This window comes from Primulina tabacum, chromosome 16, assembly GCF_025594145.1.
Source record: "Primulina tabacum isolate GXHZ01 chromosome 16, ASM2559414v2, whole genome shotgun sequence".
Lineage (NCBI taxonomy): Eukaryota > Viridiplantae > Streptophyta > Magnoliopsida > Lamiales > Gesneriaceae > Primulina > Primulina tabacum.
In genome coordinates this window covers 35430592-35452630 of record NC_134565.1, presented here as the reverse complement: position 1 = coordinate 35452630, position 22039 = coordinate 35430592, and the positions used below count along the sequence as shown (strand labels likewise).

Here is a 22039-nt window from a genome sequence, read left to right as displayed (position 1 = left end):
TCACCACTCCAACCTCGCTATAGTAATCAACGGTTTCGATTTTGGTCCATTCTTGTGTAATTGCAAGTTTAGCTCCGACATCATATTTCAGCCAAACTCATCTTCTCAAATCAAATTTGTCAACATTTAATAGCAAGCAAATGCCCCTTTAGTTATCCGAATAAAAGGGGATAAGAAAGGTAAATGAAACCCCAAAACAAATTGAGGAATTGAATGCGCTATTTGTACAGTGAAATACACCCACAAAACTACTTCGCAGGGGTGAACTTCTAAGCAGAACAATTCAAGAATGGGAAACAAATTGGAGTTAATAACCTCCCTTCTAAGCTCGAACAAGAGACTGAGAGCACAGATCACCCACAAGCAGACAGTCAAGTATTATGATGATGATCTAAGAACTTTTTCACTCGAGAACTGCTACAAAACTATTGATCATTGTTTTTCTTTCTTAGCCAAGGATTCCCCCTTGTACTCACTACCCGTGGTGACTACAAATCCCGCTCCAACCTAAATCAAGGACGTGTAAATGTAACAAAAAAACACAAGCAGGAACAGATAATATATATGAAGAGGTTTACCTGACAGTCCTTCAATATGGCACGCTCTTGTAGTTGAACATTACTGCAGATAATAGAACCTTGGATGGAACAACCATCGCCAATGGTTACATAGTTCATGACAACGGAGTTGGCAATCTATAAATTATACAGGGGGTCAATAAAACAGTAGAGTTCAGATACCATAAAGATTAAGGTATATAAAGAAATTCACTTGAGCTAGATTATAACTTAGGTGGTCTCCTTTTTTTTGGGTTTACAGTACATTCATTAATGGTAGTTTGTTTTCTTACTAACCTTGGGTTAAAGCTAGATTATAACTTACTAATTTTGGATTTTAATACTGAAACATTGCCACGTACCTTCACATTTGAACCTATTCGACAATGGCGGCCGATGACAGACTTCTTGACGCTACATTTATCGCCCATCTGTGACCCTTCTCCTACCATACATTGTGGTCCAACCTATATTTAAATCAACTGAACAGTTGAGTATAAACAAAACTTGGAATTTAGCCAGAAGGCCCAGAACTATTTTGCGCAATAATGGAAGTCTTTCAACATTCATATATCTCCATCAATAACTTTTAAACAATAGCGTAAGCAATGTACATATAACATGCCAAATACTACAAATTGCATATCATATAACCTACAGTAGTCTTAGATCCATGTATAGCCGAAGGATGAATTATATTGTTCTGTGCAGAAAAAGAATAGCCCGATAGTAGGTGATTGGCTTCTCCGACTACCTGCACCATTGAATCATGTAATGAGGTTAAAAAAACAAATCCTTTCAAAGGAAAACAGAAACCAAGTGTCAAGAAAAAACTCTAACAATGAAAACTTACGTCTCGATTTATGTCGCTGAAGGCCTGAATGGAATTTAAACGTGAACAATACTTGCTTTTGTTGGCAATATAAACACAACATTTATGAGATTTCCTTGAAATAGGAGCAGAACCATCAGGACCCCGGGCATAGGTATCATGAAAACTAGGCGTGGATGCATTTGCCAGAAGTTGAGATACCACTGCTTTATTGTTCTGGATAGCATTCTTACCATTGCCGTTTTCTTCTGATTGCACTCCATTCAATAATTTTTCAGAACTCTGGCGTTTCATCAAAAACAAAAAGAAAAATATGATAACTAAGTGAAAGGCACCAAAGTAACACACATGTCAATACAAAATAATCTTGGAACAAGACAAACCACCTGGCTTCGAACAAGATAAGGCAAAACGTCACGCCTCAAACTTTGAAAATTTTCTTTCTGATTCAGAATATCTTGGAGAACAGATCTGTAAAAAACTCAAGTGAATGATTAACAATAAAATAATATCAATCTATGAAAGAACAACAAATAATGGAACAGCGGACTAAAACCTCAAACCTTTTGAATGCATACATATGAGCATCCATTAGATCAGCATGAATTTCCATCTGGATTGTTGAGAAGGGAAGAAGATGGAAAAAGAAGAATTTCAGGAAGAACACAATTGTAATATTTGGATAACAGTATGGGTTGCTCATATTTCTGTATAAGGATAGTGGCCCAACCCTAAGCAATTGGACAGGAATTTAACAGGTAAAAATTATTAAGGAAAGGAATTCCGTAGTTCATCTCAATATCACAGAACAAAAACTTCAATCCTGTGTGCAATTATGAAAAGGTAAAAATGTTTCAACATCTCATGTCTGCACCTATCATGATTTCTAGATAAATCCTATCTAAGCATGCCCTGCATTCATAATTCATGTGATATAATGGCCAAGCCCAAGCATATCTCTTTTGATTTGCTTGATCACTCGATAAAGGAGGACCGCCGGATAAAAAATTCATTTACCTGGCCAACAGCTCGAAGGATGTTCTTCTGAACTCGAATATCTTTCTCAACTTCAGCTCCTACCATGTATTGCAAAGATGTCATGTAGTGGCAAAACAAAATTACCATCAGTAAAACCTCTAAACTAAACATCTTACCAGCTGCAATATGCAGTAAAAATTGTTTCGTTGGATCCAGTCCTATAATATTATAGCGCCCTGTCTTCTTGGCTTTGTCCTTAGCACCAGATGAGCCTGAATCCGATGGTCCACTGACAGGAACAGAACAAAGCATTGCAGTAACTACAGCATCATGTCGACTATGAGCAGCAGCCACTGCCCCAGGGGAAATTTCACATACCAGATCACCACTCACAACCTACAAAAGAATAAAGTTATGGCTGCCGCAGAACACTTGTAGAAACTCAGAATTTCAAGTAACAAATAAAATTTCAGACCAAGATATTTTTCGCAGTCAGACGGTGGTCAATAGCTCTAAGAGCACCAGCTGTTCCAATATCCTCAGAAACTGCAATTACCTGCAACAATTAGATTCCAATGAAGTTGCAAAACAAATAATGAGTATAGAGATTAAATTTGAGCACTTTTAATGAAATAAGGTAGAAGACTGAACTAGAGCAAGCCATGTCAACCCATTATTGTGACATAGATATCAATACATCCAGCCAGATAAACAGTTTTAAATATCACTCAAAGCCATGAGCATAATTTAAAAAGATTTAAGATGTTTGAGCTCTAGCCTCTAGTAAAATGGGACTCCCACTGAGCCGATAAATTTAAACCAGTGAATGATTAACTGAAATGACAGACCTAGAAACCAAACTTTTTTTTATTAATTTACCATGCTGCCAAATGATTCCCAAGATGTTTGTGCATTATCCTGCTCACCCTCATGCAGATTTCTATGGAAAGCTACGTGTGTGGAGAGCTACACTTTCACTGATGTCAAACAATTATTTTCATCAAAACATATTAATTAATTACCTGAAAAAATTACTCAGAGCCCCCCGGATCTAAATTCTAAATACTGCCAATTTTCTATACAAAACTATGGATTCAATATATATTTATTTGAAGCCCAGTATACCTGAAGCAGGTTGATGAAATTCGTAGAATTCAAGATGACATATATCATCATATACATAACAACTAAAAAATATGTAAAGAAAACCACGTTGTAAGATAACAAATCCCATGTTAAAGATGTTATCAGAGATATTCATGGACGGCCCACTAATGAAGTCACTATAACATAGTCATATGCCTATTCAGATTTCAGACTAAAAAAACCATTCAAATTGCCAATTGCCTCATTTACAATTAAAATCAACTTCCTCATCATGCCACCAATCCTTGTACCAAGTGTGGCAGATAACAGCAATCTTAAACAGACAAGAGTACTGGAGCTAGCTCAGAAAACAATTTTGAAACTTGCTATTTTGGACCACATCAACCTATAGCTTAGTTTTAGCGCTTTAGCATCACATTTTGATATTTCAATATAAATCACCTACAAGGCTGATATATGAACATAAACACTATGGCAATTGACATGAAATCAAAGAGAATGTACCTCAACTTGTAACCGATCAACAAATGTGCTCGAAATCCAAGCACTGATTAAAAGCGCAGCGCTTTCTCCTTCAACAACCTACAATTCAGTAAAACCAAACCTCAGTGTTCTCCACCCAGTAACACATTAAGACTGAATTGAGCTAAAAAAATCCATCCAAAACGAGAACAAGTAGAGAAATACTCACCACGATGGCATTATAAAGGTCGTTTAGCTCGAGAAGCTCCAGAACATAATACAGAACCGGCGTGTTGGCCACTGGCAACAGCACTTTGGGCACCTCCTGCAAATATTTTTCAAACATTAACGAAAACACATAAATGAATTATGTAAATGCCACATAATATCAAATTGAAAGGGATTTTTTTTTTTTGCAGGATTTTCATCAGAACTCCAAGGAAGATACCCTGGAAACAAGAGGGATCCAGGGTTTTAGAGTAGCCGCCTGCTAACACCACCACTTGAAAATCCATTCCTCTCACAACTGCGTCGTCTCCGTCTTCAGATTAACGAAAAAAGAGGTGAAGTTCCTTCCTTTGTCAATCCGATTGTGCAATGGATGCAACTCTAATGGCTGAAGCTGGTTTTATTTCCAAATTTATATATATATATATATATATATATATATATATATATATATATTTATTTTCACGCAAACTGCTATGGGATGTCTCCCATCGACTATACCTATAAAAAATTTACATTTTTTTATGTCTAAAGAATTATTTTTATTTAAATTATAGACCTAATAGATCTGTCAAACTGAGAATTAAAAGGTAAACATTACTTTTTTCATAGTAAACAACCTCAAACCAAATGAAACACAACATTTGTAAGATATAATTGAATTATTAATTTCTTCTTATGAATAACAACTTTTTCGATGGTCCGACACCGATTACAAAATTGATAGAAATGACTTTCAATGCTTAATTGATGGTAGCATGTTGTCTTTGTGATTAAAAAAAAAAAAAACAAACAAACAATCACGCCTCATGGGTAACCCATCAACCTATAAATATTATTTGATTCCATGGAACTGTTCTTTGGTCTTTAAAGTGACAAATATCACGAAGGAGCAGTTGATTTACCAGTATTAGTTGCAGCCCAATTTGTTAACAGACCAAACCCATTCGCATTTGCCTAAAGAATCGGATACCATCGTTTCCTCTTTATTTTATTTATTTCTGTGATTCTGTCGGATTAATTTTTCTTGTTCATCTTTTTGTTACTATTTTGATGGAGATTACAATTTCAAATCTCTAATTCTTCCACATCCCTTTTAGTTATAGATCAGTTCTAACAATACTGATTAAATGGACATAAAAAATAGTGTCGTAACATAACACAGAGCTCCACTTGTTAATATAACCATACAAGAAGAAACGAAGAAAATTGTATAATGCGATCGTACACAGGCACACAGGCGAGAGATCATTGATATCCAAAATGACAATTGAAAACAATTGCTTCTTAACATACAACACACAGAAAATCCGCACAACAGAAGGGTTTGGAGTCTTGACACTCAGCTCTTCGACTTTGAATGCTTAACTAGCCAATCGATGACCTGATCGATGTTCGTGGAGTTCTTGCACGATATCATGAAACAGCAAACCTCTCGATCTGTGATGTTTTTCAAATCCCTGCACAACATAATTTGCTCAGTTTAAAATTTGCTGGAAGAAAAATATGCAGGAGCGAATGCTAGTCACACTATGATGGTCGAGCTTTGCAAGATTCACATTGCATTTCTGTACTTACATTTGGTCGGTTAAGGCCTGTTTCGATAGTGCCTGAGGCTTGTCGATCTTGTTTCCTAGCACCAGCAGAGGAATACCACTTAGAGATGGTTTGCTCAGCAAATCGTGAAGTTCACTTTTGGAGATGTTGACGTTCTCGTGATCAGCAGCATCAACAACGTAGCTGCAAAAAACTCAGGTTTAAAAGAGAGTAAATTGGAACGATATCATATACTTAGACTTGTGCATCCAAACTTTCATCGTTAGACGTATTTAAAGATCATATTTCTTAGAAGACGCAAAATCACTTGACCGACGTGATTTGCCTTAGGAGTATGTAAACCACTTTTCATGGCTGTTAGTTCTGATATAGGAAAATGCCTTCCAATGAGGGAAGTGTGGCATCATCGCAGTATAAACTAAATCACAGAAGATGGAGTTAGTAACTTACACAATAGCTGAAACTGCACGACAGTACCGCTCCCACATACTGCGAAATCTAGGTTGACCTCCTAGATCCCACAACTTTATCGTAACATTCCCTTTAGTGACTTTCCTCATATTAAATCCTACCTGAATGATAAACAATGTGACACATATTCGAATTAAATGTATGACAATCTAGAAGATAACTCACAATAACTAGATATAATAATTAACTTGAATTAAACTAGAAAACTTACTGTAGGGATCATGTCTTCACTATATCCACCAGTCTAATGAAAAAAGAGAAAGGTGTAGTAAATTTAAGTGCTTTGATGAAATATAAAGGTAACACAAGCAAACAGTTGTACAAATGTACGCAAATGGATAATGCGTTTATTTACTTACAGCGACAACATTTACAAGTGAAGTTTTCCCAGCATTTTGAAGACCAATCAACGAGAGCTCCATTTCTTGCTTGAAAAACAGGCTGATAGAATTATGAAATGATGAGAGAACTATAAAATACAAGTTTTTAAGCAAAGGAGCAAAATGATAAACATATACTTATATTACTTCTCTGAAGACAAATTGATGATTGTTAACATTCTACCGTAGGTACAGTTATCTGTCCTAACTATCCTCAACAGAGTCACCATATAAACTCCCTGTTCATAATCTCTCTATATGAGTAACAGAAAAATGAACAGTTAACTTAGTACGCCAATATAGATACTTGCAGCAGAGGTGACATAAATTCAGCCAAACTGACTTTGACAACTCATGTTCTAATCTCATTGAATAGCACATTGGATATATTTGAAGTTGGATAGGGAAGTGCCAACAAACATTTGCAAACTTAAAAAAACCAGTAGTCATGTGTGTGCTTCAAACTGGTTAATCACAATCATTTTGTTTCACTTAATTCAACTAGTAAACACTTAGAAGAACATACTCCCCACATGCGGAATGATGATCACTACAAGAACCATAAGCTAGGTAGATGAATGAGATAGCAAGGACTTTGCCGAAATATCGATTTTTAGCACAAGCTGCTTAGGACGATGAACACTTCAAAATTAAATTTTTTACTAGTCCTCTAATGTGAATAATAAGATGGTGACCAACAAATAGCCTCGTGAATTTCCAGTCGATGGCCACCGTCCACGACCTTTGAAGCCATGTACGTACCATTTTTATTTTTTTGTAATTGTTCTAAAATTTTACATGTAACTCGCTAAACTGGTAAGGAATGATTGCTGAATTAAGCTTGATTCTACTAAGTATTACCGTATAATAAGATGTTTAAATGAGCTTTACTTCATTAATATAGTGAACTACACAATGTACCATAAGGAGTCATGGACACCAATGAATCACGGATTACACAAGAGAGACCTGCAACTAGCAGGACAACAACGAATCCCGGAGTCATATACATACTTGATAAATAATCATCACAACAGGGTCACCTCAATCCGCTTAAGAACGTGGCTAAAATAAATACATTTCCATTCACCAAAAAAGTAACAGTCTGATGGTAGGTTACATTCAAACCTAAGAAAATTCACATTTTCCATGTATCTAACATATTCGCCGAGTTGTTTTTTTTAAAAAATAATAATAATAGCAGGAATCAAACCTCCGCAGCCAATTGAGAAAAGCTTCCCAGAGACCCATGTCTTCAATTGATCGCGACAGATCTCTACGTTGTCTTCTCTCAATTGACCTCCCCAGCAAGAAAAAAAGTTGTTTTGCCTGTTCTTCTCTTCGATATGACAAACTGGTTTTGATTCCTTTTTTAGGACGAGCTCGTGTGCGTACGAGAATACACCCACAAAAATGGCGGAATGATTCCGTATCAAATCCAACGAACCAGGATTTTTCACGTGTCGGATGATAAATCACCTCCAGATTGGATTGGATTGGATTGGATTGGATTGGATTGGACTGGGAGCAGAAATCATTAACTGCAATGTAAGGGAAATGGATTGGGCCTTCAAGGCTAAGTCCAGACTTGTATCTCTGCCCGAATCTGCAGACATTATAAAATTTATTTATTAATATTTTTTAAAAATAATTACTCTCAAATAAAATAAAAGAAACTCGGAAAAAAAGGACATAAAACAGACATTATAAATTTTATTTAAAAATTTAAAAGTACCCTCCAATAAAAAAAATTTATTGGAGAATAAGATATTTGATCAAGAATGCATATATCTAATAAAGCAAATAAGATACTGGTTGTTGCTCCTCTAGCAGCAGCAAAGCCTTAAGCCACAATCGCCGCCGTCGCCGCCAGTATAGCCACCTCCGTTACCTCCCTCTTCACCGACGCCTTATATATAGAACGATTCATGAAATGCAACAACACGGATGCCATAACGGTTTTGATCTATATTGATTAAATTTAACCCCTTATTTTAATTTTTTTAATACGAACTGAAAATCAATAATGTTTTATAGGATAACTATTGAAAAATTAGTTCAATTGTCCCACATATTGTTGTTATTATTTTTTACCGTTTATTTTTTTTTTTAGAAAAAAAATTTTATTTCAAATAGGTTCAAATCATAAACCGAAAACTTATATAAGAGCTTGCATAATTAATTGAAATGGTGATAAACAACAAACTAATATAATAAACACATACCAAACAACAGCACGTGACCAAATAGACGAACCACTAACTGAAGTGAGTTTCGACATATGTAGTGGACTCACAATTAGGCAAGAAATTAAAAAGAGAGAAAGAGAGTCAAAGTGAGTTGGAATTATCATCATGATATAAGCGATTATTTGGAAAAATTAAATGTAAATTGAAGAGCATTACTTTAAATTATAGCAAAAATTATACCCACGATAGTTACCGATCGAAAAGCAAAGGGGGCGATCACATGCATTATGTGCACTTACATATGGATCAAGCGCGATGCAACTGATCTAATTATGATGATCAAGCTTTTAACAATTAAGAGTCATATGTTAAGTAGGTTATTTTGCATTGCAAAAAAATGACGGCGCCATGCACATGGAGCACTAATGTCACATGGAAAGCTTTCTTTCATATATAATGGTTTGAAATATTTTGATGATCGAAAATGGGGGACAGTGTAAGCCCACTACTCAGAGAAATCTTGTGGTGTTCTAGTGAACTGGACCACTTTCTGGGGAAAAAGCGCCTTCTATTTGCTTCTTCTTCAATCTCCACAGTGCATGGACGCGCTTTGAGAGCTCCTATTTATACTCCACAGCTCCATGCAAACTAATTCAGTGTGGTTGTGGCCTGTGGAATTCATTTTAGTGTTCTTTAAAAATTCATTCCATGGCTGCAAAACGAGTTGTTTGCATGCTTTTCTTCGTGTTATCGTGTGTGGCGATATGTTCGGCAGCTAGGATTATCCTAGATGCTCGTGTTGATGTGGCTGGTGAAGGGTATGGTGGTGGCGCCGGAGGAGGGTCTGGCGGAGGTGCGGCTGAGATTGGGTATGCGAGTGGTAGTGGAAGTGGTGCTGGGAAAGGTTCTGGGTATGGCGGAGAAGGAGAGCATGGTGCTGGAGGTGGTGGCGGTGGTAGTGGGGGTGGGGGTGGGGCTGCGTATACTTCTGGGGGGGAACGTGGTGCAGGGCATGGAAGTGGAGCTGGTGAAGGAGGGGGTGCAGGCTATGGTGCGGGGGGTGCACATGGTGCTGGTGGAGGTGGAGGAGGAGGTGGTGGTGGAGGAGGAGGTGCTGCTGCTGCTGGCGGAGGACATGCTGGTGGATATGGTGGAGGTGAAGGGGGAGGCAGTGGAGGTGGCTATGCTGCTGGTGGAGGATATGGAGGTGGCGTAGGTCATGGCGGTGGAGGTGGCTCTGCTAGTGCTGGAGGAGCAGCAGCCGAGGGATACGGTAGTGGTGGAGGTGCTGGAGGCGGAGCCGGAGGATCCCATGGTGGAGGTTATGGCGGCGGCGAAGGAGGAGGGTCAGGCGGCGGCGGCGCGTATGCTGGAGGCGAACATGCTAGTGGATATGGCGGTGGCTCAGGTGCTGGCGAAGGCGGTGGCCATGGTGTCTATGCTCCATAGAGCTTGTGCTGTAAATGAACATGATTGTTCCTATCAAGCTACAAATTATATAAAAATTTATATATAATATTATTGGAAATAAATGAATAATTTAAAAGGAGGGTGTTTATTTTTATCCCAATGAGTGCATGGGAGTGTCTCCAATGTTAATTGTAATACCAATTATTAATAATATAATGTATCAACTTTGCTTTACTAAATATGTTGTGATTAAATTTGTTATTGGATTTTACACTTGACTTAATAACTATATGTAATGTGATCAAATAGGAAAGGAATGGATAGCGTTAACATAATTATGATCATCGACTGATAAATATATTAAATATGGGAAATATTTTACAGTAGTTGTGACAAATAGTCGATATGGGACAAATTTTAACGACTGTAACTGTATGTTGCTATTAATTTGATATTATGTTTACCTATATATAAAATATTTCGGGCCCATCAAAATTGGGTCGGAGGTGGATGACTCTTAAGAGTTAAGCCTGCAACTTAGGTCTGACTTTGTGTATATCATGTATTGATTTATTCAACATTTTTATAACAATTTATGATATAAGAAACATTTTTATAAATTTTATTATATGTAAATAAATGGAAAAAAAATTAAAATTTCAGATGTATCCATATGGTTATTTACAGCGTCAGCCAATAAGCAACAAATAAGACAGATGTCACTTGGATAATGACTTTGAATTTAATGTAGTACCGGCCGCCTATTACTTGTATTATAATTTATAAATAATTTAATTTGAATGAAATGAAAAAAAAAAACGTAAATACAGAAAAATTTATAATTATTTTCATTAGTTTATAGTATTTGGTTGGTTGATTTATTGAAAAATTAGAGAGACAATGAATCCAAACACGATTTAGCAACAAGAAAAGGTAACGAATCTTTGGGATATAAAAAAAATCACCGCACGAGGTGCGAAAGGAGTAAACGTTTACAATCCTAAACTCTTCATAGTAAAAGATTACACCATTTCGTCGCTAATCTTTACCTTTCCGCCGCAACATCCCCTTCTACCGCGTCCCTCATCGACGAAATCTTTTCTTCGGCGGCATGCGCTTCCATTATCCGATGAAGGCTTCTGGAGCTCATCGCGTCTCTCAAGAAACTCCGAGTTTTCTTTCCAAACCTCGCCATTGGTATAAACTTCCTTCTTCCATATAGGAACTGATGCCTTGATCTCATCAATCACGAATTTACACGCATCCATGGCGTCTGCTCGATGAACGGATGAGATTGCAACAAATACACTCGTTTCCCCAACCGTGACAGGGCCTAAACGGTGTGCCACTGCGATTGAGCTCAAGCTCCAGGATGATCTTGCTGACGTACAAATGGATTTGATACAACGTATTGCCATTGGGACATATGCTTCATATCTCAGCTCCAAGACCGTTTTTCCCTCGAATGTGTCCCTGGTCGTGCCAGAAAAAGTTGCTATAGCCCCACAATGTGGTGAATGAACATAGTTGATGAGTTTGCTGATGTCGATAGGGGTGTTCTCCTCTAATATCTCGATGAGATTTCTCTCCTCGTCTGACATTAGTTTTTTGGCCTTTAGGATTCTCTTCAACGACAAAAGTATCCAGTAAATAACCAAAACTTTAGCAGCGTTGCGGCTAGACCATCAAGTCTTGGGATGGATGGAGTGGTTTATGGGATAGAGGCAATCCAACAAGGCATCGTCATGTGCGTGACTGCAAAAAACAAGAGAACAGAACACATGTAGCTGAATGAAAAAGAACAAAAGAATTTAACGAAAAAAACAAAAAAAACAAAAGAATTTAATGCTACATTCCAACAAAAAAACAATATCGAATCTTGCAAAATGGAGGAGGCAGATTCTTCCATGGTTACTTTTTTGTTCTTACATTCAATTGGCCCTTAAAACATTTCTAGGGTTACCTTAAAATTACCATAAGAAATTTGTAGCAACGTTCCAATTCAAGTTATCCTCAAACGGAGATGAATGTTATCGCCATAACCGTACTAACATTAAACTAACAATTGTTATGTACAAGCCAAAAGCAGCAAAAAATTCAATTTATAATGACTGTCCCAAGCTTAAAAATTTACAGTGATAGTTCATAAACCTGTAATTACCGTAGGGCGGCAGGATAGATCATCCCCTAGAACTAACAAGAACCACATGCTCTGACAGAAATCATACATGAACCTTTGCAACGGCACCAATGTCAAGGTATAAAACAATTATTTGCAACAAAGTAAACGTTTTAAGCTCAAGAACTCTAAATCCATGTCGCAAAGTAGCAACTCTGCTCAATCACTCACCCATCAATATCTCAAATGCCAAGCAGCACTACAGATTATGAACAGAAATTTGTTTTGATTCCACTGTATTTGCAATCCAAAAGATAAATGAAGCAAAGTGAATCCATATTTTGAAGATTCGACTTCTCATCCGGGGTTGGGAGCATATTTTGATCGAGTGGGCCAAAATGGATCAAGAGATCTTTCCCCATGAATTAGGGGATGCCAAAAAAAATAAAACAATTGAAAAATATTATATCTAAAATTTCAATAATTTCTGGTATGAGGTCAATGGAACCCCTGCTGTTGTATTCCTATTTCATCAACAGAAACAATTGGGTGAAATTCTAACATTTGTGCCCTACACAAATTGAAGAACCTTTGAATTGATAAATTAGTAATCCTTAGATCAAAATCCCAGATGAAACAAGCAATCAAACTCTCCAACTCACCATTTCTGCTCATGAAATCATTAATATCTACATCAAAAGTCAAATCTTCACTAACAGTCCAGAAAACAAGAAAGCACCCTTCCCACAAATGAAGACACCATTTTTAGTTAATCTTGGTGATATATAACGCAAACAAAATTTGTTTGAGCATCTGCAGATTCTATATAAGTAATCTCCATTAAAATAGTAACAACAATATCAGCAAGGAAAAAAATTCCAATAAAACAAAGATAGAATGGAATGAGAAAAATGATAAAATGTATCGATAGATTCCAACCTCGTAGATGAGAAGGGACATGGAAACCAAGAAAAAGGAGTTGAAAATTTCGTAGAAGTGAAATAAGATTCCATACTCGCGTTTCTTGTCCATATATGTTTCATTTCACTGGAATAAACAAACGAGGGTATCCAATTATTCGGGCTATTGTTAATGGGCTTGCCAGTTATTACGAACTGGGTTGCTTGTAATACTTTTCAATGGACTTGTTCTGTTAATAACCAAAACAAGTTCTTTTTAAAATTGATTGAGGATATATTTACCAAGATTTTGATCTATAATATTTTCAATTTTAACTCTTTGACATTTATTTTAAAAATTGAGAAAAGGTTATAATTTTTTTTTTGAAAAAAAATGAGGCCATATTTTGAAATTGATACCTATGATGGGTTAACAAGTTTGGCCCCTCTATTTATTATTGACAAAAACTTGTGTGACACGATTTCAAAGATCGTATTTTGTGAGACAGATATTTTATTTGGGTCATCCATGAAAAAATATTACTTTTTATGCTTAGAGTATTATTTTTGATTGTGAATATCAGTAACACGTCTCACAGATAAAGATTCGTGAGACCGTCTCACAAGAGACCTATTTTTTACTATTAGGTGTGAGCGAGATCAGGTAGAGACTCATCCGTTAAGCCTCTAATCAATCCCCTTGGATAAAAATTGGGAGTTTAATTTCTTCCGATCCCATACAGGTGCTGGGATCCATAGGGAGAGGATATCCCGATAATTTTTTGTAATCCATGGAGGTTTTCAAAGCATAGATTGAATCGGGATAAAAAGGTAAAAATCAACAAATTTTAGAGGACACACGATTCAATATGTCATGAATAAGCTAAAACAAAATTTAACATATGTTAATCCAAGTCATGAATCAAAATAAAAATTCAGTAAGTTTCCTGGTACATCACAAATAAGTCAACGAACTCGGTCTTATTTACTAATCAAGAAATTAGCGGGAGCTTCTCTCTCATAATAAAGAATTGAGAATGCAAATTTTTTTGCATTGACAATCCTCCAAAAATATGAAATTCTGAATTTTAATTGATATTAAGCATATAATAAATCAGGATTTATGATCAGAAAATGTAAATCATGCCAATTCGGGTTGGGAAAATGACAGGTCGGGATATTTTAAGTGCATGAACGAGATAAGATTTGAAATGGGTCGAGATTTTGCCAACCCACCATTAGGTGTCTGATAACTTGATTTGCAGGTTGCTCGCAGATTTTGCCCTAGCTCCATGATTCTCGAGTTATCACAATTCAAATCTTACTAGAAAAATTGTAACAAATTATTCAAAACAACCATGCATGGAGTAGTATTAATTTACGATCGAGCTTTTTATAGCATCAACAAAGTGATCTTCCAGGAATGATGTGATCCAGGAAGGATGTATATATAATGATGCAACTTTTTCATTATTCACCTCCTGATTGTTGACGTCGAATTCACTCCCTCCAAACAAGACATCAGCATGAACCCAAACGTGGGGATATGTCTCGAGTTCGAGATCCCAAGCTTCCTCCCCAAGTTGTAATAATAATTAAAAAAAACATGCTGTTTCCGTACCCCAGAAGTACCCAAGGCTCTCGGATCACTCGCTGAATTTCATCCCTAGGAGGATAATATATTGGATGAAGCCAAAACTTTTACTGCAAGATGTAAAATACAATCATATCCAATGTAAAACTCAGGTTCAAAATCAAGTTCGTGTATCAAACAATCGACGTAGCAGGAGACGGATTACCTAAGTACAGTACATATAAATGATAAAATCAAGAAATCAATCGCTGATAATTAAAATAATACTTAGTGTACGTAATCAAATGAAGTATGCTAGTGAAAGGGCTCCTAGTCCAATGAGGAAGTTTTGTTTAGATTTGGATGCAAAACTGCCAGGACCTCCGACTGCCACACTTCCTGTAGACGGGCCTGCTGCACCTGGTCCACCTGATTAAAGAAATTAAATTGCAACAATAATTTTTTTATTTTATTGAATATTTTAAACCATGCATGTCTTGAAAAGTAAAATATGTTACCTGCTGAAGGAGAAGGGGATTCACTTGGTGCAAGTTCTGCAATGGGAACTCCAATGGCTTCATCGTCGAAACAAAATCGTCAGCCAAAACATTCTATGGGGTTTGGCAAGTACGTGCATATATTGTTGATGTAATTTTACGAATTATGGCAATTATTTTAGATAAAGTGTCAATTAAATCTCAATAAATCGAAGAAAAATGCAGTCTCATAGCAGACTAACAGGAGAGAGCCGACAGATGAATTGTATCATAAAAACCTACTATTTATATATTTTACATGCTAAAAGAGCTAAATAGTGTAATGTATTATTGGGATTTTCCTTGGAGGAATTGATCGACTATTTTTATAATTATTCCTCTACAATATCCCAAATAGTGAAAACTTTGATTTTTTTAATAAAGATTTTAGAAGATTTTGAAATATTTACAAATCATTTAAACCGTGTAGACATGAAATATATATAGTCTGGTTTTCAGGTTAGGTATTTGAAAAACCCAAAACGAAAAAACCAAATTGAAATCTAATAAAACCAGGCCGGATAGACCGTGCACACCCTACAACAATTAGTAAGAGTAAATGATAGGCACTTGGCAATTATAAAGAATTCACGTGGTATGTTCGCCGGAAATTAATGCCGTCGAAAACGGGTACAAATAAATATCTTATCTTTTCACTTTTTATTTAAATAAAAATGTTTCTTTTTTTCCTTAATAAATGACAACTTTTTTTTCATTAAAAAAAATTAATTGAGAATTTTCCTTTTTTAAAAAATTAGTTGTTGATTTCAGGTTGTTTGTCCAAAAAAATTGAAAGTTATTGTATTTTATATTTTAATATTTAATTCCCCATTCATAAATTCTAAACAAAATTTTTGGATATTGTATTTTCTTTCTTATTTTTTAATAATACTGTATTATTCATGTAACTTTTTTTATTCAATAATAGTAGCATCTGTGTATAAATTATACACATAATATGTGATTAAGCCACATATATTTTTTTTAACAAAATCAATTTTCAAATAGTCATCTACAAAATATTAAAACTAAAAAAATTAATTGTATGAACATATTATCTACGGAAAAATAAGTGATAGAATACCAAAAATAATTTGTTATTATAGAGATCTACATACTACACATATATATGCACATTCGATATATTGCATACGTTAAATCTTGCATATTATATTAGGGATGAAAGTAACTGATTATCAGCGGTGTAATTTTTCTGCATTTCATCAGATCTGTTCCCGCACTCAAATATAAATATAAGATGTGTGTGCAGGACTGAAACATACATATAATTTTCAGAAATCATATAAGAAAACTATTGGACAAAATTATTTACATTAGTAAGCAAGATGAAAACGAGAACAAATATGAATACAGTACTTACCCGAACACAAGCTAACCGGAGGAGTGGAGACTTTGCAGACAGAAGGAAGCGTGAGAGCTTTCTTGATATCCACCGGGATTCCAACTTTAGCGGGGTTTCCGAGCAGTTGGCACAGGCAAATCGGCTGCGTGGCCACTAAATCCGCCAGCTCCGAGCAGCAGCCTTTGTCCGGCGTCGTTAAATTGCTGCCGGTCTCCACGAAAGTCAGGCAGTCGGACAGTTTTACCAGATACACGAAACAATCTGGGCCTGGAGGAGGCGCCGTCGAGAATGGCTCCGGAGCATCCGCAGACGATGGCGGCATTGATATTGACGGCATCTGGGAGGACGCAGGTGATATGGAGGTTGCGACAAAGAGTACGGCAGTTAGGAGGAGTAAGTGGGCGCTGCCGGTCATTGCTCTGGTTTGGTGTGGTTTGATTGAGTGCTGGCTAGCTTATTTGTACGAGGACCAGTTTGACGTTTGTCTTAAAAAGGCGCCGACTACCAAAAATTTTGTGCAGTTTGCATCAGCTATTACGGAAAGTTGTGGGGGGGGGGGGGGGGGGGTGTTGTGAATAAAATAAGGACGAATATATAATATATATATTAGTCCTTAAATACAATTACTGGTTTTCCAACCATCACCCAGTAAATATTTTCGTATCATATCTCGCAAGTATTAAAATTTGAGCAAGTCCGGTGTGACTTGAACAACCGTCTTTAATAAATTTTTGTATATTCATTATTATATACTGCATTTATTTTCTAACCAATAATCGCCTTTGAGATCCTCCTCGACGACAGATGTGGATATAACGCGCTTTACTTTTTCAAATATTTTGCCACACTATTTATTGCTTACACATAGTTATCATTGAGTTTTTTTGACGCATACATGTTCTACATAGATTCAACCACAATCGTTTTCGAATCGGACAGGAAATTAGAACCGTCTATGAAAATTATGAACCAAATCGAATCGGACAGGAAATTTTTTTGACGCATACATGTTCTATTTTATGATATTTTTTAAAAGTTGTTTTAAGAATAAATATTTTTTTTGGACAAGTATTATATAAATCTTTTTTAAAAAAATTGAAAGATATTTGAACATTTATTTTTGAAAAACGATTTCATAGTTAAAAATAATTAAGAATGTTTTTGGACAATTATTTTCTAAAAATATTTTAATTGTTGTTTGACTAGCGTTTTATTCCAAAAACATATTTAAAAAAATTTATAGTTATTCTCTAAAAAATATACTTGAAGAACTTTTTTTAAAAAATGTTTTACATAATTTTTATTAAAACACATAATTTAAAGTTTTGGTCACTTATAAAACATTAAAAACGTTTTTAAAATATTTGTTTAAAAGTAATCGAAATGTTTTGAGGCTGACTTTAATGTTTTTATAATTTGTATATTTAGATTTCTAAAATTGCAAGTCTCAAAACTTATTTTTATCCTGGATATAAATTGTGGCTCAGACATTTCAATGATTTGCTTGTGATGACAAGAAGTATGGAACAATATGAAGGTGAGACTGTTTTGGTCTATACTACGCTAAGATCGCGATTGTGCATTTCATATAAGATATTCACGTCTTGAATTCAAAATAAAAATGGTTGATGTACCTTTTATTGTTTGTTTTGAACCAGAAGTTCATGCGAAAAATCTTGTATGAAAATGAATCGAGAGTAGGACTACCAATAACTGCAAAATAGAAAAATGAGTCATTGCTAGTGTTCTATGCGACATTTATTTAATTTTAGATTGCGTTCAAATTGATGGATTTCAATATATTTTTTGTTATTTAAATGATTAAGATCATAAATTTCAAATTCAATTATTAAGTATTTATATAATATTTTATGGTAATTAGATGAATTTTAAATCTACTCAATAATGATATTATTTAAAATATTATTTTAATATTATAATTTTATTATTAATAAATTTATAAAATTGAAGATTCTAAACATCAAGGTAAAAATGGAACCAACCAAAGTGGAAGTGTGGGAAAAACGTAAAATGAACCGAAAATCTCGAAAGAAGTCCCTCCGAACTGTTGAAAGAATATAGGATTATAAAAATTTGGATTTGACTCAAATATTTGACCCTGAATCTAATCTCTGCTAAAATTTGTGGAATCACTGATGCAAAGCTTCTTGTTTTCAAAGCTCCATTTTTGGTGAATTTTTGTCTTTTGCTGCAATTAGAGAAGTTATGGAGGACGGGAAATTCAGCTTCACTGCAGAGGATTTGTCGAAGATCGGAGGCATAGCTACAGTTTCGTTGCTGCATTCTTTCATACCGACACATTGGCTGCCGTTCTCCGTCGTTGGCCGCGTTCAGAAATGGACACTTTCTCGTACTCTCTTTGTTAGTAAGTGAAGTTTGATCTGTACAGTGGATGATTGTAGATTTTGTGATTTTTTGTTATTCTAGGGTTCGTAGTTTTTACCTGATTTAAGTGTAATTTTTTGTGTTATTATATTCTCTGTAAACTCATTAGGTTGGCTAAAAGGGTAAACGTAAGTTGGCTGTAATCAGTGAGTAGGAATTAGTCCAGAGCGACTTCGTCTTGATGAAATTTATAGCAAATGCAAATTTCCGAGGCTTCGTTTGGCACGAGATGATTTGATTTGGGTGAAACAATTCAAGGAGTGGTTTTTTGGATTTCGAAGGACTCGGTGAAATAAGTATTTGAAATCCATAATCACGAATGAAAATAAACTTAAAACCGAAAGTTAAGAATTTTCAAATGCATATATTATAAATCATCCAAACGAGTTGGGGGAACTCCTATCCAAACACACGATCATTTGTTCTTTTGGGACGAGTGGCTGTGCTTGCCCACAACTACCTGCCATGGCTATGATAAATTTTACACGTCGCTTGAGAATGGGCATATTGCCTTTGAGGAACTTCTGATGCATCTGGTGAAGTAGACAAAGCAGTCTCACAGAAAGTAAGAATGGAATTGGTTGCAACTAAAATTAAATCAAATTTCGTCTTTGGTAATAAGTAAAATATATCAGTAAAGAACTGGATCTTATTTCATATGATCAGGAAGCACTAGAGATAGATTATCTATTTTAAAGTTTGATGTTTTGGATGTATGGTGGTTGATGATGCTCGAACAACTATTGGGGGAGTGTGACCTATTGGAGCCATTGTAGATACAAGAGTTGAATCCAAGTTCAGCTTCGTGAAGCTTATGCACCAGGTACACGATTGTATATTGTTTCCTGTGTATTTTGGGCTGGGGGTGTTGAATAAGTAACACTTGCTCTACTTTTGGATGTAATCCAGCCCCCAAGTGTAGCCACTGGGATAGTAGTTGCATGACTTCCGAGAGAATGATAGCTACTGTTACAACGCTGCTAGTATAGTTTGAATGCTAGTACCCTGATTAGCAAACTTATTGTATTTGTTCTTTTTTGTGCAAAAATTCCCTGGCACTATAAATCACTTTGCTAAATAGTTGATGCAACAAATTGTCATATGTAAATGATTAAATATTATCGAATGATGTATTTCTCGAGCCTTTAAATTCTTTTCTTGAAATAGCCGCCACTAATGTTCATATGTATGATGGTAGTGTATAACTGTATCTTAACAATAGGCGCACGATGTTAAACGTGCATAGAGTTTAGTGATCATATTTTGCTAATGCAGCTGCTTTGGGAGCGGCATTGCATGTATTATCCACATCACTACTCGGCATAACAGCAATCACGATAACAAATACTATTGCTGGAGAAGAAACAGTGCACAAACTTGCATCCTTTTTGCTCATTTTTCTTGGCGGTAGTTATATCGTATTATTTCTCTCTGGAAAGGGTGGCCACAGTCATTCCCATAACAAACCCATGGAAAAAATGGCCGTAGCTGGTCTTATTCTTCTCCCTGCCTTGTCTCCTTGTGCAACCACCCTTCCGATGTTTCTCGCCGTTGGAAACTCTTCTTCACTGATGGTGCTTGCTATCATAGTTCTGTTCTTCAGGTATCATTTTACCTTGTTGATTGCAAACTTATATTTCATTGTCGTGACTGAATTTCACACTGTCACACAAGCACGCGCACACCAATTCCCCAGACAAACGAATTCAAGAAAAATTTGTGTGATTTTATAAGCTTTCAAGTTTCACCACCATGTACCATTGAATCTCCTCCCCTTGCCCGTCTGATTGTTTTCCCTAAAATTTTGGATTTGCTCTGCAGTTGTCTTACAACTTGCTTATGATAAATGATTTTATCCACATCGGAAGATGATTATTTCATCAATGTTATGAACCTGAATTCTTGTTTTTAGCTTTTGATCTTCATCACAAGCATTCACGTATCTACTCCTTTCCTTGGCAGCACAATCACTGTAATGATCTCGCTAGTAGCCGTTTCATACTATGGTGCAAGTCGACTTCGGTTCCACTGGGTGGAACGCTACGACAAGCTTCTGGTGGGATCGGTTCTATGTTTGGTTGGATTATTCACTCTTATTTTACATAATCACGATGGAGATGTAAGTTCATCTGGTGAGCATTTGCATAGAAAAGTTATCGTTCTATAGTAGTTACTCTCTGTTTTATCATCCAGATTACATAAAGACAACAATTTGTGTTGTATAATACAAAGCAATGTATGACACTATGACTATGACTAACGTTTCTTGATGGTATGAGGGCCTCACTCTGTGAAGGGGGTGTTCCCCGATAATTTTGTTTTTGAACAATCGCAACGGAAATCGCAATCACGCAAACCCGACACTATAGTCTATACGTTTTAAGAGAAGATCAAAAACCTCCCACGGCTGCTAGAGCCAATTGAAATAAAGAAGATGATAAAATTACAAGTTCCAAATTGAAGGCACGAGAATTCGATCTTTTCGAAATGGTTCTATATTTATAATTTTATTACGAACTTAAGGGATCAAAATGTTTATATGCCAATTTACTAGGTGATTATGGAAATTTTTGTGTCTATTATAGATGGAAAAATAAATAAAGAACTACTGTTTTTTCTAAATGTTGCATTCATTATATGTGCAAGGGACCGAGTGTGAGTTCATATTAGTAGAAGAAAGAAATAATCAAGTCACGTAAAACTGACCATAGATAATTGATTAGACGATATTATATATTATCCTCATATCCTTTGTCATTGTTTGATTGATAATATATTTAAAGGGTGAAAGATTTTGTGATATAAAGTATGAGTAGGTGGTTAGGAAACATACATCAAAAGATATTCATTGTTAAATCTGAAACATTTGATAATTATGAGTTTTTTGTAAGATGGTCTCATGAATTTTTATTTGTGAGATGAATCAATTCTGCTTTCATTTACAATAAAAAATAATATTTTTTATTTGGTTA

General features: G+C 35.6%; 6 protein-coding genes across 9 annotated transcripts; 2 read left to right on the top strand and 4 right to left on the bottom strand.

Annotated features, from left to right (window-relative positions):
• Nucleotides 1–85: 85 nt before the first annotated feature.
• On the bottom strand, nucleotides 86–4561 carry LOC142528786 (translation initiation factor eIF2B subunit gamma-like). Its single transcript, XM_075633956.1, is given in 14 exon segments — nucleotides 86–507; nucleotides 579–695; nucleotides 920–1024; nucleotides 1216–1311; nucleotides 1411–1671; nucleotides 1773–1860; nucleotides 1953–2002; nucleotides 2407–2465; nucleotides 2544–2763; nucleotides 2843–2923; nucleotides 3979–4056; nucleotides 4166–4261; nucleotides 4385–4402; nucleotides 4404–4561. Coding segments are annotated over 14 exon segments (1392 nt in total). The 5' UTR covers nucleotides 4452–4561; the 3' UTR covers nucleotides 86–432.
• Nucleotides 4562–5321: 760 nt separating this feature from the next.
• On the bottom strand, nucleotides 5322–8010 carry LOC142529963 (ADP-ribosylation factor-like protein 8a). Its single transcript, XM_075635695.1, has 6 exons — nucleotides 7786–8010; nucleotides 6552–6633; nucleotides 6404–6436; nucleotides 6172–6293; nucleotides 5743–5904; nucleotides 5322–5624 (listed from the first exon to the last, which is right to left on the bottom strand). Exons 1-6 carry the CDS (start codon nucleotides 7821–7823, stop codon nucleotides 5507–5509), a joined length of 555 nt encoding a protein of 184 aa, XP_075491810.1. The 5' UTR covers nucleotides 7824–8010; the 3' UTR covers nucleotides 5322–5506.
• Nucleotides 8011–9403: 1393 nt separating this feature from the next.
• Nucleotides 9404–10410, top strand: LOC142529090 (uncharacterized). Its single transcript, XM_075634484.1, has one exon. The coding sequence runs from the start codon at nucleotides 9470–9472 to the stop codon at nucleotides 10208–10210; it is 741 nt and encodes a 246-aa protein (XP_075490599.1). The 5' UTR covers nucleotides 9404–9469; the 3' UTR covers nucleotides 10211–10410.
• Nucleotides 10411–11074: 664 nt separating this feature from the next.
• LOC142529641 (molybdopterin synthase catalytic subunit) lies at nucleotides 11075–13355 on the bottom strand. Of its 4 annotated transcripts, XM_075635221.1 has the most exons (3): nucleotides 13230–13324; nucleotides 12135–12183; nucleotides 11075–11926 (listed from the first exon to the last, which is right to left on the bottom strand). In XM_075635221.1, the coding sequence occupies exon 3, from the start codon at nucleotides 11770–11772 to the stop codon at nucleotides 11194–11196; it is 579 nt and encodes a 192-aa protein (XP_075491336.1). In that variant the 5' UTR covers nucleotides 11773–11926; nucleotides 12135–12183; nucleotides 13230–13324; the 3' UTR covers nucleotides 11075–11193. The 4 variants fall into 4 exon arrangements, with proteins under 4 accessions (XP_075491336.1, XP_075491333.1, XP_075491334.1 ...); XM_075635218.1 differs by lacking the exon at nucleotides 12135–12183 and having other exon boundaries at nucleotides 13230–13355; XM_075635219.1 differs by lacking the exons at nucleotides 12135–12183; nucleotides 13230–13324 and adding an exon at nucleotides 12522–13219.
• Nucleotides 13356–14495: 1140 nt separating this feature from the next.
• LOC142529117 (non-specific lipid transfer protein GPI-anchored 11-like) lies at nucleotides 14496–17205 on the bottom strand. The gene is made up of 3 exons (XM_075634511.1): nucleotides 16680–17205; nucleotides 15281–15337; nucleotides 14496–15191 (listed from the first exon to the last, which is right to left on the bottom strand). The coding sequence occupies exons 1-3, from the start codon at nucleotides 17074–17076 to the stop codon at nucleotides 15064–15066; spliced, it is 582 nt and encodes a 193-aa protein (XP_075490626.1). The 5' UTR covers nucleotides 17077–17205; the 3' UTR covers nucleotides 14496–15063.
• Nucleotides 17206–18676: 1471 nt separating this feature from the next.
• LOC142529960 (uncharacterized) lies at nucleotides 18677–21402 on the top strand. Its single transcript, XM_075635692.1, has 3 exons — nucleotides 18677–19047; nucleotides 20343–20670; nucleotides 21030–21402. Exons 1-3 carry the CDS (start codon nucleotides 18888–18890, stop codon nucleotides 21232–21234), a joined length of 693 nt encoding a protein of 230 aa, XP_075491807.1. The 5' UTR covers nucleotides 18677–18887; the 3' UTR covers nucleotides 21235–21402.
• Nucleotides 21403–22039: the final 637 nt, after the last annotated feature.